The 20,247-nt window shown below is 42.8% G+C and overlaps 1 protein-coding gene across 5 annotated transcripts in view; it reads left to right on the top strand.

Annotated features, from left to right (window-relative positions):
* The window catches only part of ptprna (protein tyrosine phosphatase receptor type Na), a 229,234-nt gene that overhangs the window by 22,223 nt on the left and 186,764 nt on the right, over window positions 1-20,247 (top strand). For all 5 annotated transcript variants that reach the window (XM_073046219.1, XM_073046221.1, XM_073046223.1 and 2 more), the window contains exon 2: window positions 13,270-13,320. In XM_073046219.1, the coding sequence (XP_072902320.1) occupies window positions 13,270-13,320 (51 nt within the window). The remainder of the gene's footprint in view (window positions 1-13,269; window positions 13,321-20,247) is intronic.

The raw sequence follows: 20,247 nt of genomic DNA, 5'->3' as shown, positions 1-20,247 counted from the left end.
TATGATGTTATTCTCAGGAGCTGCTGAGAATAAAGAGAGAGTCGGCAGAAGTGTTTAAAATTATGAGGGCTATAGATAGTGTAGATGCAAGCAGTCTTTTTCCATCGAGGTTGGGTGAGAGTAGAGGTGAAAATTGAACTATTTAAAGGGGGATCTGAGGGGGAGCTTCTTCACTCGGAGAGTGGTGAGCGTGTGGAATGAGCTGCCTGCAGAAGTGGTGGACATGGATTTCGTTGTAACATTTCAGAGAAGTTTGGATCTGTAATGGGAGGGAGGAGTGTAGTCCACGTGCAGGTCAATGGGGTTAGGCAGAGTAACAGCTCGGCTTGGATTAGATGGGCTGAAAGCCGTTTCTGTGCTGTCGTGTTTTAGGACTCTATAAACAAAGGCTTAGTTAGAGAGGAAACTTCTGAATTCTCATTAAGACTTACCAGTCACAAACAATTTGGAATTGGTAATTATTGTCCCATGTAGCAAGACAAATTTGCATGCGAGATCATCGAGGCAGTAAGATGAAAACTGAATGCAGAATGAAGCGTTACCGTTATGAGGAAAGTGCAGTGCAGTGCAGGTCGACAAATAAAGTGCAAGGGCAACAATGAGATAGACCAGGAAGGCAAGAGTTTGTCTCTCCAAGTAGCAGAGATCTGTTCAGATGTTCAATAACAGTGGGATTGAAACTGTCCTTGAGCCGGGTGGTATGTGCTTTTACTCTTTGATATCTTCTGCTCGAAAGGGGAGGAGAGAAGGAGGATGTTTGGGATGGTACAAGTCCTCGATTATGTTGGCTGCTTTACCGAGGTAGTGGGAAGTGTAGACAGTCGGTGGAGGAGAGGCCAGTGTGTGTGGAAGTCCAGGCTGTGTACACAACTCTTGTTTTCTTGAGCAGAGCAGTTTCCATACCAAGCTGTGAAGCATTCTGTTACACTCTATTCTGCACTGTTAGTGGTTTAGCTTGTTCTACCTCAATGTACTGTGTAATGTATGAACAGTACACAAGATTTTCACTGTATTTTGGGTTAATGTGATAATATTGAGCCAATTTCAGTTCCAGCCTGGATAGAATGCTTTCTGAAATACACCTGTAAATCTCGGTGAGGGCCGGTGGGAACATGCCAGATTTCCTTCACCTTCGAAGGAAGAAGAGGCACGGGTGAGCTTTCTTGGCTGTGGAGTCCACGTGATTTAAAGAACAGCTGTAGGTTTTGAAAGATGCATGCAGGGTCATTCAAGAGAAATACAGGAGATGGAGATCAGGGGGCTTTAGTTCAGAGCGTGGGGAATCAGGGACATACAGTGCCTATGAAAGGAATCACCCCCTTGGAAGTTTTCGTGGTTTATTGTTTTACAACATTGATGGATTTAATTTGGCTTTTTTGACAGTGATTAACAGGAAAAGACTTTTGTGTCAAAGTGAAAACAACTCTACAAAGTAATCTAAATTAATTACAAATATAGAACAAAATAATGGATTGCATAAGTATTTACCCCTTCAAGCCAGTATTTAGTAGATGCACCTTTGGCAGCAATTACAACCTTGAGTCTGTGTGGATGGGTCTCTATCAACTTTGCATATCTGGACACTGAAGTTTTCCCCCATTCTTCTTTACAAAACTGCTCAAGATCTGTCAGGTTGCATGGGGATCATGAGTGAACAGCTCTTTTCAAGTCCAGCCACAAATTCTTAATTGAATTGAGGTCTGGACTCTAACTTGGTCACTCCAGGACATTAACTTCGTTGTTTTTAAGCCATTCCTGTGTAGCTTTGGCGTTATGCTTGGGGTCATTGTCTCGCTGGAAAACAAATCTTCTCCCAAGTTGCTGTTCTTTTGCAGACTGCATCAAGTTTTCCTCCAGGATTTCCCTGTATTTTGCTGCACTCATTTTACCCTCTCCCTTCACAAGCCTTCCAGGGTCTGCTGCAGTGAAGCATCCCCACAGCATGATGCAGCCACCACCATGCTTCATGGTAGGGATGGTGTGTTTTTGATGATGTGCAGTGTTTGGCTTACACCAAATATAGCATTTAGTCTGGTGGCCAAGAAGTTTGATTTTGGTTTCATCAGACCATAGAATCTTCTTCCAGCTGACTTCAGTCTCCCACATGCCTTCTGGCAAACTCTAGCTGAGATTTCATTAGGCTTCCTCTTTGCCACTCTCCCATAAAGCTGCAACTAGTGAAGCACCCGGGCAACAGTTGTTGTATGCACAGTCTCTCCCATCTCAGCCACTGAAGCTTGTAACTCCTCCACATATATCACAGGTCTCATCCTCATTTCTTGCATGGTCACTTAGTTTTTGAGGATGGCCCACTCTAGGCAGAAATACAGCTGTAACCAAATTCTTTACATTTCTTGCTGATTGACGTAACTGTACTCCAAGGGATATTCAGTGACTTGGAAATTTTCTTGTGTCCATCTCCTGACTTGTGCTTTTCAATGACCTTTTCGCAGAGTTACTTGGAGTGTTTTCTTTTTGTCTTCATGGTGTAGTTTTTGCCAGGATACAGACTTACTAGCAGTTGGGCCTTCCATATATAGGTATATTGTTACTACTATCAATTGGAACACTATGACTGCACACAGGTAATCTCCATTGAACTAATTATGTGACTTCTGAAACAAATTGCCTGCACCAGTGATGATTTGGTGTGTCATATTAAAGGGGTGAATACTTACGCAATCAATTATTCTGTGCCTTCTATTTGTAATTAATTTAGATGATTTTGTAGAGATCTGTTTGCACTTTGACATGAAAGTCTTCTTCTGTTGATCAGTGTCAAAAAAGCCAATTTGAACCCACTGTGATTCAGTGTTGTAAAACAATAAAACATGAAAACTTCCAGGAGGGGTGGGCGAATACTTGTTATAGGCTCTGTAATAAGGAGTCAAGATACCAGCATCATCTTGCATGTGAAAATACATAAAACTACAGAAGCTGGAAACTTGGAACAAAAACAGAAAATGCTGGAAACACTCAGCATGTTAGGCAGCATCTGTGTAGAGCAAAACAGTTAATGTTTCAGGGGCCTGGAATGATCTGCCTGGAGTGGTGGTGGAGGCAAGTACAATAAGAGGCATTCAAGAGGCTTGTCACCAAAGGCTTCTGCAAATTCCCATTTGTGTATGGTTGAGAGCATTCTGCCTGGCTGCATCACAGCCTGGTGTAGGCTCCAACATCGCTGCAGAGGATTGTAGGCTCAACCAGTTCCATCACAGGCACAGGACTCCCCACTACTGAGGACAACTTCAAGATGTAGTGCCTCAAGAAGGCAGTATCCATCATTAAGGACCTTCACCATCTGGGATTTGGTCTCTCCTCATTGCTACCATCAGGAAGGAGGTACAGAAGCCTCCATTCAATGATTCGGGGACAGCTTCTTCCCCACTGGTTTCTGAATGGTCCATAAACCACAAACACTACCTGTTGTTCCTTTTAGCACTGTTTGTAATTTACAGTAGCTTTATGCCTTTGAGCTGTACCACTGCCACAAAAGAACACATTTCATGCCTTATAAGATGTGAAATTAAATCTGATTCTGATAATGTGCAGGAAATGGAAGGTATGGACATTATACAGGCAAAAGGGATTAGTTGAGTTGGGCATTTGATTAGTCTGGCACAGTATTGTTGTGTACCAGCCTCCCCTCTGTGAACTCAGTCACTCAGTCTATACTTCTCACCGCCTCAGTAAAGCGACCAGCAAAATCAAACCCACCCAGCCCAGACATTCCCTCTTCTCCCCCCTCCCATCGGGCAGAAGATGCAAAGCCTGAAAACACGTCCATCCAGGCTCAAGGACAGCTTCTATCTCAATGATCAAATTCTTGTACTGACCTCTAGTACAGTAAGATCAAGAATGAAGAATCAAGTTAATGTGTTTGCATTTATTTTACATTCCATATACATCTACATGGAGTAAGAATTCACTGCGGTGTGCTGGTCAGGGTGCAAAATGCAACAACGTTCATCAACTATAAAGGATAAAGAATTATATATAAATAAAGTTGGAGGTTTAAGTACAGATATTGAATAAAATGTGCATAAATACATAAATGTCAGCATATATTTACAATGTAAACAGCATGATAAAAAAGTGGTTTAAATTATTTACAGTGGAGTGCAGTGACTGAGGTAATAGATAGAGGGGGTGTGGAGGTTACTAACTAGAATGGTTAATCAGATTGTTTGTCTAGCATAAGAAACTTTTAAGATGGAGTGATAGACTCTTGATCTCACAATCTACCTCATTCTGATATTGTACTTTACGGTTAACTGCACTGTAATTTTTAGTAGCTTTTACATGTTAGATTCTGTTTCAGATTTATTTATCACATGTCCATTGAAACATACGGTGAAATGCGCCATTTGATTTAACCACCAAGGATGTGCTGGGGACAGCCCACAAGTGGCGCCACACTTTCTGGCACCAACTTGGCTTGCCCACCAGGTTCAGCAGAGCTACACAGGGCACAGCAAACAGCAAAACAACCCCTCCTCCCATCCATCCACCCACCCACCCACGTACACAGTCCTCTAACCTGCTCCTTTCTCTTGTGACAGTCTTGTTCACAGTCTTAGAATTAGAGGGTACCCATTTAAAACAGAGATGAGGAGAAATTTTTTTTAGCCAGAGGCTCATGGATTTATGGAATTCGTTGCCACATTCAGCTGTGGAGGCCCAATCATTGAGGGTGTTTAAGGAAGAGATTGATAGGTATCTAATTAGTCGGGGTGTCAAGGGATATGGGGAAAAAGCTGGAAATTGGAACTAGATGGGAGAATAGTTTAGCTCATGATGGAGTGGTAGAGCAGACTCGATGGGCCGAATGGCCTACTTCTGCTCCTTTGTCTTGTGATCTTGTGAACCCCAGGACAGGCTGCCTTCTTTGGCCTCCATCCTCCAGTGGACTTATGGATTTGAAGATATTAGGCCTACGACTTTATTCTGCCTTGTTATTGTTTTATCTTATTCTTAGTCAATGTATTGTATAACCATTTGATCTGTCTGAACAGTACTCAAGACAAGCTTTTCACTGTATCTTGGTACATGTGACAATTATAAACCAGTATCATTGTGGGCAGAAGACTCTGTTATTGTGCTGTATGTTTTAGGCCCAAGACTCCCTGTCAGAGAAGGGGAAAGGGTAGGGAGAGATTGCCTGTGGTGCCTGAACAGGACCAGAGTTGGTAGTTCTTCCAGTGAGAGAGGAATCGGGGCATTGCTACATGCTGATTGAGTCGTCACAGGGGTGATGGGTGAATGCTTGAGCCTGGGTAGACACTGGTCCACTGAAGGAGTTTGAGCTAAATGGTTGCTATGATCCTGTTGCTATGACACTGTTGCTAAGCTGCTGGAGGCCTTGAGGCCTATAGTGCACACAGAGGCTCAAAAGCTGTGCATATCTGAAAGGAAACCCAATATTCCTGCTGCCTTCCTCATTCCCTTTCCTTTTTTGAAACGAGAGGGCAGGAAAGGGTCAAAGTCAAATTTATTCAAAGTAAAATTTTCATCAATTTATCACCACATCCTACTCTGAGATTCATTTTCTTACAGGAAAATAAAGAAATACAATAGAATTTATGAAAAACTATACTTAAACACTGACAAACAGCCAATGTAGAAAAGAAGATAAATTGTGCAAATGAAAAGAATAAAAATATAAATAACATGAATTGTAGAGAGTCTGTTAGGTTGTAGGAGTTTATTGACGTACATGTGCAATGAAATACTTGCAGCAGCATCTTTGGCACATAGCTTTCACAAGTTAAATATAAATTAACATAAATTTTGCAATCAGCTATATATTATGATATGAGTTATAGAAAATATAAGTATAAAGATATTGAAAATATAAATAGTTTATATTATAATTTTCTATATATAAATTATAGAATGCTATTAGTACAAAATGCTGCAAAGTAGTGCAAAGTGGTCTTAGTGTTGCAATATTGAGGTAGTGATTAGGCTTCCGCTGGTTGATTCAAAAACAGAACGGTTGCAGGGAAGTAGCTGTTCTTGAGTCTGTTGGTGTGGGACTTCAAGCTTCTGTATCTCCTTCCAGATGGTGGCTGGGAGAAGAAGGCATTGCCTGGATGGTGGGGTCTTACTTTATGTAGATACCTTGTGTAGATACTGCCAATGGTGAGGAGGGATCTGCCCTTGATGATTTGGGCTGAGTCCACTCTCTCTGCAGCTCCTTGCATCCTCACGCATTCAGCTTGCTGTAGAAGACCGCAATACAATCAGTAGGGATGCTTTCAACTGTACATTTCTAGAAGCTGGTCAGTATCAGAATTAGAATCACATTTATTATCACTGACATGTAATATGAAGTGAGTTGTTTTGCAGTATTACTGCAATGCAAAGACATAAAGTTCTATCAATTGCAAAAATAGTGTTCAAAAAGAAAATAATGAAGGTGTGTTAATCAGTTACATAATGTCACAATAAGAAACATATAAAACATAAACACTGCAAAAACAGAGTAAAAAAGTGAGGTAGTGTTCCTGGCTCCATGGATCATACAGAAATCTGATGGCAGAGGAGAAGAGCTGTTCCTAAAATGTTCAGTGTGCATCTTCAGGCTCCTCCACCTGATGATAATAAGATAATAAGAAGAGGACATATCCCAAATAGATGCCACATCCTTAAGTCACTGCCTTCCAAATAAGACTTGATGATGGGGAGAGCTATGCCCAAATCCCCTGCAATAGAGTCAACTGAAAGGTACTGGATGATGCCATTCCAGTGTTCAGGGATGGCATTGGAAAACTCAAACTTATTAAGGGTAAAATAATGTTAAATGAAAATGCCACACCCAAGTTTTACAAAGCTCGTCCGGTTCCTTATACCATCTGTGATAAAGTAGTCAGTGAGCTCGATCGCATTGAGGCTGAAGGAATTCTTTCCAAGGTTGAGTGGAGCTCATGGACAAGCCCAGTGGTCCCAGTAGCCAAGAAGAATGGATCTCTGTCAGTCAGGATCTCTGGTGATTTCAAGGTCACTATTAGCCTAGGACTGAAAGTAGATCAAGACCCTCTGCCCAGGATAGAGAGTATCTTTGCAAACCTTTCTAGAGGGAATAACTTCATCAAAGTGGACTTAGCTGAGGCAGATCTAGTGATGGAGATAGAAGAAGAGTCCAAAGTGTTTCTCACTATAATCACTCACAAAGGGTTTTATCACTATAATAGGCTTGTTTTGGAGTAGTATCTGCCCCTGCACTCTTGGCAGAAAGCTGTCACCGGGTGCTACAAGGCTGCCAAACACCCAGTGTTACCTGGATGACATCATTATTAGTGGTGAGGAGGATGACAAAGAAATCTCCCAAAGCTCAAGACAGTGTTAAAATGATTAGAAGATCATGGACTCAGAGCACAGATCACCAAGTGTGAATTCTTCATACCAAGCATCACATCATTGATACACAAAAATTATACAAGTGTACTGGGAAAATTCAGGCTGTGGTGGATTCCCCAAGACCAAAGGACGTGTTGTAGTTGTGATTCTTTTTAGGATTTGTCAATTACAATAACAGGTTCCTGTCAGACAAGGCTACTGTGCTCCACCCCTTGAACTCAATACAACAGATCAGGAAGAAATTGTAATGGATGAAGCAGTGTGATGTAGTTTTCCAAAAAGGCAAAGGAAATGGTGACATCAGACATTCTACTCGCACATTACAATTCACATTGCCTAGTGAGGCTTGCCTGCGGCACCTCACTTTATGGTGTAGCTGCAGTCATGACACATGTTATGAGTGATGGAAGTAAACACCCCGTAGACTGTGAATCATGTTCCCTTATCATTGCTAGAAAAACTACACACAGTTTGGCAGAGAGGCCTTGAGTCTCGTTTGGGGTGTAAAACGTTTCAACCAGTACCTGTATGAGAGAGAGAGTTTACCTTTGTTACTGATCATCAACCACGAGTGTCCATTTGAATCCACCGAAGGGTGTTTGACTAACAGCAGCAGCACAAGTGCAGAGATGGGTTCTGATACTTGGAGGACACAGTTACAAGATGGAATTCAAGAGGACAATGAATCATGGAACTTCTAACGGATTGAAAAGGAAATACTAGAAAAATTTTCAAAATAGGTCACTCCTCTTGATGTATTCTCCCCGATGCAAATTGATAATCTCCCTATTACAGCAGAGATAATCCAAAGGGAAACCGGAAAAGACCTCACTTGTCAGGAAAGACATCCCACAAGAGTAAGAAATCCTCCAAAGGATTAAATCTTTAAGCCTGAATGGGACAACTGAAAAATTTACTATGTTGTGGATGTCTATATAGTAGTTGTATGATATAGTATTCTGGAGATATAGTATATGTTAAATATTCGAGTTGAGATGTATTCTACACTGAGCTGGAGTTTATAGCCAAGCAGGGAAGAGTGTAGTATATACAATATTTCAATAAATATAGAAATTGGATTGGAACCAGAGTGATGGGGCTGAGGATGGGGTGGCTGGTTTACAAAAAGAGACTGTGTATAGTGAGACTGCTAGCAAGGAGAGGCTGATGAAAGGGCAAAATTGCAGTCAACAGGATGAGTTGCAGTGGTGGAGTTTGTCTGAAGGTGGACAAAATTGAAAAGGTGATGATTACAGGGCTGATGTTATATTTGAATGTATGCAGCATACGAAATAAGGTAGATGATCTTGTAGTACAGTCATAGATTGGCATGTATGATGTTGTAGGTATCACTACACTGAAAGAAGACTATAGCTGGGAGCTTAATGTCCAAGGATATGCATTGTATCAAAAGGACAGGCGGTTAGGCAGAGAGGGTGGTGTGGCTCTGTTGGTAAAAAATGAAATCAAATCATGAGAAAGAGGTTACATAGGATCAGAACGTGTACAGTTGTTGTAGGTAGAGCTAATGGACTGCAAGGGTAAAAAGACCCTGATGGGAGGTTCATACAGGTCCTCAAATAGTAATAAAGATATGGACTGCAAATTACCACGGAAGAGAGAAAGTACAGGGTTACGATAGTCATGGGGGATTTCAATGTGCAGGTAGATTGGGAAAATCAGGTTGGTGCTGTATCCCAAGAGGGGGACTTTCTAGAATGCCTATGAGATAGCTTTTCAGAGCAGCTCATGGTTGAGCCCAATAGGGGATCAGCTATTCTGCATTAGGTGTTGTGCAATAAATTGGAATTGATTAGAGAGCTTAAGGTAAAGGAACCCTTAGGATCACTGTGATCATAATATGAAATAATTCACCCTCCAATTTGAGAAGGAGAAGCTAAAGTCAGATATATCAGTATTACAGTGGAGTAAAGGGAATTACAGAGGCGTAAGAGAGGAGCTGGCCAAAATTGACTGGAAAGGAACATAAGCAAGGATGTGGCAAAGCAGCAACGGTTGGAATTTCTAGGAGCAATTCAGAAGGCGCAGGATATATACATCTCAAAGAGAAAAAAGTATTCTAAAGGCAGGATGACACAACCGTGCCTGATAAGAGAAGTTAAAGCTGAGGTAAAAGTGAAAATCCCGAGAGGCAGGATTTATGAACATTTGGAGAGGCATAATATGATTAGGACTAGTCAGCATGGCTTTGTCAAAGCAGGTCGTGCCTTACGAGCCTGATTGAATTTTTTGAGGATGTGACTAAACACATTGATGGAGGTAGAGTAGTAGATGTAGTGTATATGGATTTCAGCAAGGCATTTGATAAGGTACCTATTGAGAAAGTAAGGAGGCATGGGATCCAAGGGTATATTGCTTTGTGGATCCAGAACTGGCTTGCCCACAGAAGCCAAAGAGTGGTTGTAGACGGGTCATATTCTGCGTGGAGATCAGTGACCAGTGGTGTGCTTCAGAGATCTGTTCTGGGACCCCTACTCTTTGTGATTTTTATAAATGACCTGGATGAGGAAATGGAGGGATGGGTTAATAAGTTTGCTGATGACACAAAGGTTGGGGGTGTTGTGGATAGTGTGGAGGACTGTCAGAGGTTACAGCAGGACATTGATAGGATACAAAACTGGGCTGAGAAGTGGCAGATGGAATTCAACCCAGATAAGTGTGAAGTGGTTCATTTTGGCAGGTTAAATATGATGGCAGAATATAGTATTAATGGTAAGATCCTTGGCAGTATGGAGGATCAGAGGGATCTTGGGGTCCGAGTCCATAGGACACTCAAAGCTGCTGCGCAGATTGATTCTGTGGTTAAGAAGACATACGGTGCATTGTCCTTCATCAACCGTGGGATTGTGTTTAGGAGTCAAGAGGTAATGTTGCAGCTATATAGGACCCTGGTCAGACCCCACTTGGAGTACTGTGCTCAGTTCTGGTCGCCTCACTACAGGAAGGATGTGGAAGCCATAGAAAGGGTGCAGAGGAGATTTACAAGGATGTTGCCTGGGTTGGGGGGCATGTCTTATGAGAATAGGTTGAGTGAACTCGGCCTTTTCTCCTTGGAGTGACAGAGGATGAGAAGTGACCTGATAGAGATGTACAAGATGATGAGAGGCATTGATCATGTGGATAGTCAGAGGCTTTTTTCCAGGGCTGAAGTGGCTAGCATGAGATGACACCATGTTAAGGTGCTTGGAAATAGGTACAGAGGAGATGTCAGGGGTAAGTTTTTTATGCAGAGAGTGGTAAGTGTGTGGAATGGGCTGCCGGCGACAGTGGTGGATGCAGATACGATACGATACGATACATTACCCGGATGGCTATGTGGAGCTTGGAAAAATAGAGGGCTATGGGTAACCCTAGGTAATTTCTAAGGTAAGGACATGTTCGGCACAGCTTTGTGGGCCAAAGGGCCTGTATTGTGCTGTAGGTTTTCTATGTTTCTACGAAAAAGAGGGCATATAGTAGAGCAAATGTAAGTGGGAAATTAGAGGATTGGGAAGCTTTTAAAAACCAACAGAAGTCAACTTAAAAATTCATAAAGAAGGAAAAAATGTAATACAAGGGAAGCTAGCCAATAATATTACAGAGGATAACAAAAGTTTCTTCAGATATATAAAAATGTAAAAGAGAAGCAAGAGTAGATATTGGACTGCTGGAAAATGATGCTAGAGAGGTAGAATTGGGGACAAGGTGGAAAAATTGGATAAGTATTTTGTATCAGTCTTCACTGTGGAGCCACTAGCAGTATGCCAGATGTTCACGAGTGTTAGAAGGCGAAAGAATGTCACTCTATTCTTTAAGAGAGGCAGAAGAAAGGAAACTATAGCCCAGTTAGTGTGACCTCTGTTGTTGGAATGATGTTGGAGTCGATTATAAGGATGTGGTTTTGGGGTACTTGGAGGCACATGACAAAATAAGTTGTTAGCATAGTTTCCTTAAGGGACATCTTACCTGACAAACCTGTTGGAATTCTTTGAAGAAAGAACAAGCAAGATAGACAAAGGAGAATTGTTAATACTGTGTACTTTGCAAGGTGACAAGGTGCCACACATGAGCTTAAGAGCCCATGGTATTACAGGAAAGATACTAGCATGGATAGAGCAGTGGCTGACTGGCAGGAGGCAAAGAGTGGGAATAAAGGGAGCCTTTCTGGATTGGCTGCAGGTGACTGGTGGTGTTCCAAAGGTCTGTGTTGGGACCGATTCTTTTTTACATTATATGTCAATGATTTGGACATTGAAATTGATGACTTTGTTGAAAAGTTTGCAGACGAATTTAAGATAGGTGAAGAGGCAGGTAGTTTTGAGGAAGTAGAGAAGCTACAGAAGGACTTAAACAGATTAAGAGAATGGGCAAGGAAATGGCAGATGAAATACAGTGTCAAGAAATGTATGGTCATGCACTTTGGTAGCAGAAATGAAAGAGGTGACTAAATAGAGAGAAAATACAAACAACTGGGTTGCAAAGGGACTTGGGGCTCCTTGTGTAGGATTCCCTAAAGGTTAATTTGCAGGTTGACTCTGTGGTGAGGAAGGCAAATGCAATGTTAGCATTTAATTCAAGAGGACTAGAATATAAAAGCAAGGATGTAATGTTGAGACTTTATAAAGCACTGGTATGACCTCATTTGGAGTATTGTGAGCAGGTTTGGGCCCCTTATCTTAGAAAGGATGAGCTGAAACTGGAGAGGGTTCAAAGGAGGTTCACAAATAAGATTCCAGGATTGAAAGGCTTGTCACATGAAGAGCACTTGATGGCTCTGAGCCTGTATTCACTGGAATTCAGAAGAATGAAGGGTGACCTCATTAAAAGGCCTTGATAGCCTGGATGTGGAGAGGATGTTTCCTACGGTGGGAAAGTCTAAGATCAGAGGACACAGCCTTAGAATAGAAGGGTGTCCTTTTAGAATGGAGATGAGGAGGAATTTCTTTAGCCAGAGAGTGATGAATCTGTGAAATTCTTTGCCACAGGCAGCTGTGGAGGCCAAGTCATTACATATATTTAAGGCAGAGGTTGATAGATTCTTGATTGGTCAGGGCACGAAGGGATACGGGGAGAAGACAGGTGATTGAGGCTGAGAGGGAAAATGGATCAGCCATGATGAAATGGTGGAGCCAGCTTGATGGGCCAAATGGCCTAATTCTGCTCTTATATCTGATGGTCTTATAATATTTATGTAATATTGTTTAGTTAAGCGTAGTTTGTTTACATAATTCACGATGGGTTTTATATCAGAAGTACATGAATGTCATTACACCACCACACCGTATGTGAACATTTCACTAAAGGAAACCTACGAGGACAAGTTACGGTATCCTGGGCCCTTTTGTTTTTCTTTCGATTAGATTCTGGAGTTACAAAACCATCCTGTGTGTCTTTGAAATGTGGAAGGAAACCGAAGTACCATGTGGTTTTAGGAAGAAAGTACAAACTCTTTCAACTCAGGTTGCTGGCTGGGTGTTAGCATTATGCTAACTGCCATGCTAGAGTGCTGCCCAGAAGCAGGCATTGCATTGGCCATTCAGTCCCATTCTGTGGCTGGTTCTTGAACTCAGTCCCGTTTCCTGTGTTCACTCCCCATAGCAGTTCCTGAAGGACTTGTGTAAGACCAAAAGATATAGGAGCAGAATGAGGCCATTGAGTCCATCAAGTCTGCTCTGCAATTCAATCATGGCTGATGTATTTTCCCTCTCTAATCAATTCTCCTGCCTTCTCCTCTTAAACTTTGACACATTGACTAATAAAGATCCTGTGAATATCTGCTTTAAATATACCCAGTGACTTGGCCTTCACAGCCATCTGTGACAGTGAATTCCATAGATATGCCACCCTCCGGTAATGACATGTAAGCCGTTGTTCAGTCATTTTGATATTTTTCTCTCTCTTTTGCAGGGTGCCTGTTTGACGAGAGCCTCTGCTCACATCAGGAGCGCTGTGTGACTGGTCAGTTTTCTTCCTGTTCCGATACAATTAAAATTTGCCGTTGTTACTGTTTTAATGTTTTTATGTTAATAGGGCAATAGGGCAATCAGACATTCCTAAGTTCTTTGTATAAGCCCTTCTACACTTCCCAAAACGCACTCCAAGGGTCAGATGTCTCTACACCATCTTATCACATACTCAAGGTCACGCACAGATTGAAACTCCCACTAACTTGTCCCATCACACACTCCCGGGGTCAGACACAGAGTGAAACTCCTTTCACACTGTCCCATCACACACTCCTGGGGTTAGACACAGTGAATCTCCCTCCACACTGTCCCATCACACACTCCTGGGGTCAGACACAGAGTGAAGCTCCCTCTACACTCTGATCTGGAATAAAATGTGCGTAAGTACATAAATTCCAGTTTTTTTTTGCACATTTATTCCATGTCGTGCTTTAACTCTAACTCACATTTCTTTATAATTGTTGAATATTGTTGTGTTCTGTTGCTTGTTGTGCCCTGACCAACACACCACAGCAAATTCCTAATACATGTAAATGTATATAGTGAATAAAGTTGATCCTTGATCCCTTGTGTTGTGACCTCTGTTCAGTGGCCAGCGGTTCAAGCCTTGTCATGATGCAGTTTACTGTGTGTGGGAGATATTCATAGTGACTGACACACTCTGCTCCTATATGCCCTCCCAGTCAGAGCTTCTCAAGGCTCTGTGTGGGTCGCTGTGCTGTAAAGGCAGCCCCCACTGATTCCACTTTACTTCAATTAATTCGCTGTAATAGACTTTTAAAGAGCACATCTCCTGGGGAGTGATTTCAAAAGAACGTGAAGGACACAGCACATGGTGGCAGGTTGCTGAGATTTATAGCATAGCAAAAACATCGAACGTGGAACAGTTAACACTGGGCAGGCTGCTCAGCCCAGAATGTTGTGCTGGTCTTGATCCCTATTAGTACTAAACTTCCTTCTCCTGTGTCCATATCCCTCCATTCCCTTCATATCCATAAGTCTACTTAAAAGCCTGTTAACCTCAGGCTTCCACTACTACCCCAGTAACTCACCACTCCACGCAAAAAAAAAAGCCCCTCATGTTTCCTTTAAACTCCCTTGGGGCAGGGGCCTTCAACCTTAAAAGAATGTCCTTTGTTGTTTGATATTTCTATCAGGGGAGGAGATTCTACTCTATCTATGCCCCTCAGGGTTTTAAAAACCTCTGTTAGGTCTCTCCTCAGCCTCCAATGCTTTTGGGAGAAGAACCCAAGTTTATCCTACCTTTCATTTTAGCTCATGCCTAATCCAGGCAGCATCCTCTTGACCCTCACCACAGTCTCCACATCCTCCACATCCTTCGTATAATGTGGTGACCAGAACTGCACACAATACTGCTCGTGTGGTCTGACTGAAATTTTGTACAGATTTCCTTGCTCTTATATTCAACACCATGACCCGTGGAGGCAAACATCCTGTACACCTACTTTCTTTACCAACTTATCTTCTTGCACAGCCACTTTCAGTGAACTATGGACCTGGACCCCAAGATCCCTCTGTACCTCAGTGTTATTAAGGGGTCTACAACCAACAGTATATCTTTTCAAAGGTTTCAAAGGTACATTTAATGTCAGAGAAATGTGTACAATATACATCCTGAAATTCTTTTTCTTCGCAACCATCCACTAAAACAGAGGATTGCCCCCAAAGAATGAATGACAGTTAAATGCTAGAACCCCAAAGTCCCCCCAGCTCCCCCTACCATGCAGCAGCAAAGTGACATACCCCCCACCAGCAAATAAGCATTTGCACCCTCCACTGAGCACTCAAGCGTGCAGCAAAGCAAAAATAAAGACACAGACTTCATTGCAGTACCCCAAAGTCTACTCATTCACCCGGTAATTCGACATACCACAGGCTCTCTGCTCCCTAATAAGAGGAAAAGAGGTGTCTCCGTTTCACCTTTTCCTTTCATTTGATTTTTCAATGTGTAACACGTCACGTTTGCCCAGATTAAACTCCATCTTCCACTTCTCTGCATTCTGCTGTGTTCTTTGATGGTCCTTCGCAGTGGTTTGCAGCTCCACCAAACTTGGTGTCTTCCACAAACTGGCACACAGGCAGAGGCATCTCCAGAGACCCATAACATGAAGCTTGCATGATGTACAAGGCAGAGGCACAGCTTATTGAGAAAAGGGGGCACATTGGAATAACTTTACCAAATCCTCTCCTGTTTATTCCTGGCATACAAACTTCCAAATGCCTCCTCCCACTTACTCCTAATATACAGATCCCCGTCCTATCCAATCTCAATGAACAGATTTTCAAAGGCACTGTGTCTAATCTGTGTTGTCCATCTAAACACAGAGTAGTGGGGACTTGTACTGCACTGATGGACATAGATACGAAAGAGACATTTACGAGGCAGAGAACAGATGGATGTGGACCATGGGCAGGCAGAAGGGATTCGGTGTCATTAGTTTAAATGGTGTGGCACAACAATGTGGGCCGAAAGGCCTGTTCAGTATCCTGTATTGTTCCATGTTCCTATTCTCCCCCAATATATTGCATCACAGTGGACCAAGCCCCATTCACGCCCAACGCTGAAACTCCAAAAATCACCTTTGCCATCTACTCTCAATGTACAGAATTTCAAGTGCTCTTTTCCATTCACTCCAAGTATAAAGAATAATTCATAAGTCATAGGAGCAGAATGAGGCCATTTGGCCCATCGTGTTTGCCTTGCCACTCTATGGCCGATTTATTGCACCTCTCAGCCCCATTCTTCTGTTTCTCCCTGTAACCTTTGACACCCTTACTAATCAAGAACCTATCAACTTCTGCTTTGAATGTATCCAATGACTTGGCCTATGCAGCTGTCCTTGGCAATGAATTCCACAGATTCACCACACTCTGGCTAAAGAAATTTCTCCTCATCTCTGTTCTTAATGAACGTCCCTCTATTCTGAGACTGTGCCTCTGGTCCTAAGTTCCCCCACTACAGTAAAACACCCTCTCCACATCCACTCTGTCTAGGCCTTTCAATATTTGATAGGTTTCAGTGAAATACACCCCCCCCCCACTCATTCTTCTAAACTCTAGCACGTACAGGTCCAGAGACATCGAGCGCTCCTCAGATGTTAACTCTTTAATTCCTGGGATCATTCTCGTCAATCTAATATAAAAGAATGTCTCATGAATGTCAGTAGATTAAACCCCTGCCCATTGATTGGACCTCAAATAGACCAAACATACTCATTAAGTCCCTACATCTGCTGTACACCTAATAATACTGACTGTGCTTTCCCACAATTCCTACTAAATGGGAGGTGAGGATCAATGTTCCCAATAACTTGTAATGAACAGTGTGTGCAAAAAACGTGTGCACACTGAATAATTTCTTCAATAAAAACAGTATAAATAAGCCAATCACAAACAAGAGAAAACCTGCTGATACTGGAAATCCAAACAACACACACACAAAATGCTGGAGGAGCTCAGCAGGCCAGGCAGCATCCATGGAAAAGAGTAGAGTCAATGTTTCAGGCCAAAACCCTTTTGCAGTATGAGTAAGCCAATTCTAAAATGAGTAGACAAGTCATCACAAACTCCATGTTGTCAACACCGTCTGCATCAGAAACTGGAAAAGGAAATGTGATTGTCTACAATTGTGAAATATGCTTAGCATGCAATGAGGTAGAGGGTGACAACCTTTTGTGTGTGGTTTAAATTCCTTCGTGCACTAGTAGCAAAAGATACGTGTGCATGCACAGCCCTTTTCAAAAAAGCTGGAATAGGCTCGATGGGTGGAATGGCCTTCTGAATCATGCCAACAGGTAATGTGAGAGGGGTGAATCGCTGGTGGAGGAGAGAGCTGTGTGTGATGAAAATCATCTTATACTGGAGCCTCACTGGTTAACACAGGAGTAGCCACCCTCTCCATGGATGTGACGTGATTGGAGGCGCCCTGTGGAGTCTCTCAGCCTAACCGGTCCCCCGAATGTGCGTCTGATGATGCCGGGGAGGGGACGGGATGGGCCTTTGTGATGTCAGGCTCCTATTTCTAGGGTGGCTGCCATTGGTTGGCAGCGGTGACGTGGATCTCGGCTACGTCACTGAGGCTGAGTCACCTTGCAGTGGCGAGAGGGAGAGGGGGAAGGGGAGGTGTGGAGGGATTAGTGGGGGAGGAGGCAGTTGATGCTATGTGTTAAGCCAGCTCCCAGGAGGTGGGGATGGAGAGCAAGCAGAGCGTTCCCTTGCGTGAGATGGGAAAAGGATTTAATTTAGCCTCATGGATTCAGTGATGATGAAGATGCGGGCTGAGGTTATATGTGGGCTGTGTCTCCATGACAACAGCCAAGAAACTAGTTGGCAGATTTGTCATCAGTGGGCCTGCCTTGAGCGTGAATTGAGAGATTCAGCCGTCACTAGATGTGTCTCCGTTCTTGCATCAATCATATGATTCAAATCACTTGCCTTTTCATTCATTACTGAAGAAGTTTCATTAAAAAAGAAGCAAAGCACATTTATTGCAAATATTAACAGTGAGCAAATGACAAATTAGAACATAGAACTGTACAGCACAGGAACAGGCCATTCGGCCCACAATGTCTGTGTTGACCATTATGAGAAGTTCAGCTCATCCCGTCTGCCTACACATCATAAGGCTATAAGACAGGAGCAGAGTGAGGCCATTGGCCAATCGAGTCTGTTCCACCATTCCATCATGGCTGATTTATTATCCCTCTGAACTGCATTCTCCTGCCTTTTCCCTGTAACCTTTGACTCCATTACTAATCAAAAGCCCACCAACCTCCGCACTATATGTACCCAATGACTTTGCCTCCACTGAATTCCACAGATTCACCACCCTCTAGCTGAAGAAATTCCTCCTCACCTCTGTTCTAAAGGGACATACTTCTATTTGGAGGCTGTACTCTCTGGTTCTAGACTCCTAAACTTCAGTGAGTGCATGCCCAGGGCCATCAAATGTCCCTCATACTCTTTCATTCTCACAAGTCTCCTATTGACCCTCTCCAGTGACTTGCCCTCCTTTCTGTGGAGGCCAAGTCATTGCTTTATTGGAAGTGGAGGTTATTAGGCTCTTGTTTAGTCGGGGCATCAGAGGTTATGGGGACAAGGCAAGGCAATGAGGTTGAGAGGGATAATAAATCAGCCATGATGGAATGCAGTACACTCAATGGGCCAAATGGCCTAATTATGGTTTTATGGTCTAACAGTACAACACAGTACAGGCACTCTGGCCCATGATGTTGTGCCAATATTTTACTCCCTCTAAGATCAATCTAACCCTTCCCTTACATGTAGCCCTCCATTTATCTTTCATCCATGTGCCTATCCGAGAGTTTCTTAAGTGCCCCTGTTGTATCTGCCTCTACCATCACTCCCTGGAAGGGTGTTTCACACCCTCACATTCTCTGTGTAAATAAACTTGCCTCTGATATCCCCCCTCCATACTTCCCTCCAATCACCTTAAAATTATAGCCTCTCATGTTAGTCATTTTCACTCTGGGAAAAAGTTTCTGGCTCACCACTCTATCTATGCCTCTTATCAAGTCACCTCTTGTCCACCTTTGCTCCAAAGAGAAAAACCCTAGCTTGCTCAACCTATCCTCATAAGACATGCTCTCTAATCCAGGCATCCTGATAAACCTTCCTACACTCCCTTTAAAGCTTCCACATCTTTCCTATGTGGTGACCAGCACTGAACTCCAAGTACAGCAGAGGGAGCGGTCATCCACCCAGTGGTCAGTGCTGTGTTCAATTCCTGTGCCTCCTGTCCAAGACTTTGGCATGGCTGCACTTTGAATATTGTATTTAGCTTTGGTCACTCTGCAACAGGAAGGATACCATTAAGCTAGTGAGAGAGCTATGAAGGTTTATGATGATTTTTCCAAGACTCGAGCAACTCAGTAATAGAGAGAGATTGAGCGGGTCGAGACTTAATTCATTGTAAGAGAGTGAGGTATATAAAATCATGAGGGGCATAAATAGGGTGGATGGGCAGACTTTTTCCTAGAGTTGGGGTATAAAGAACCAGGTGGCGTAGGTATAGAATGAGAACAGGAAGATTTTAATGCAACCCGAGGAACAAATTTTTCACAGAGAGGGAGTCTGTAATGGTCACCTACCTGCAGGAAAGATATCAATAATTGGGGTGCCACTGTAACGTAGGGGTTAGTGCAACACTATGACAGCTCAGGGCGTTCTGGAGTTTGGAGTTCAATTCTGGCACTGTCTGTAAGGAGTTTGTACGTCCTCCCCGTGATCTGGGTGCTCCAGTTTCCTCCCACATTTCAAAGACATTTCATTACGACTCTGTTAGTAGGTTAATTGGTCATTGTAAATTCCCCTGTGTTTAGACTAGGGTTAAATGGTCAGGTTTCTGGGCAGTGTGGCTCACTGGGCCAGAAAGGCCTGTTGTGCACTGAGTAAGTGAATAAATATGGAACAAGCTGCCAGATATGTATGTACAATAACAACAAACAAGAAACATTAATTAAGTATTTGGCTTGGAGATGTTTCGAGGGCAAACACAGGCAGCAGGGTAGTTGTGTGGCGTGGAATTTTAGCGGTTATCATAGTTGCCTTACAGTGAGATTGTGGTTCAACTCCCACTGCTCTGTAGATAGATAGATAGATAGATAGATACTTTATTCATCCCCAAGGGGAAATTCAATGTTCCTCCAGTATGATATCACATAAACACAAGACAGACCAAGACTAACTGACCAAAAAACCACATAATTATAACATACAGTTACAACAGTGCAAAGCAATACCATAATTTGATAAGAGCAGACCATGGGCACGGTAAAAAAAAGTCTCAAAGTCCCAGATAGCCCATCATCTCACGCAGATGGCAGAAGGAAGAAACCTCCAACGTGGCAAAACTTCCCGATGCAGCCTCTGGAAGCAC

This window comes from Hemitrygon akajei, chromosome 5, assembly GCF_048418815.1.
Source record: "Hemitrygon akajei chromosome 5, sHemAka1.3, whole genome shotgun sequence".
Lineage (NCBI taxonomy): Eukaryota > Metazoa > Chordata > Chondrichthyes > Myliobatiformes > Dasyatidae > Hemitrygon > Hemitrygon akajei.
The sequence above is the reverse complement of the archived record's forward strand: the minus strand, read 5'-3'. Positions and strand labels throughout refer to the sequence as shown.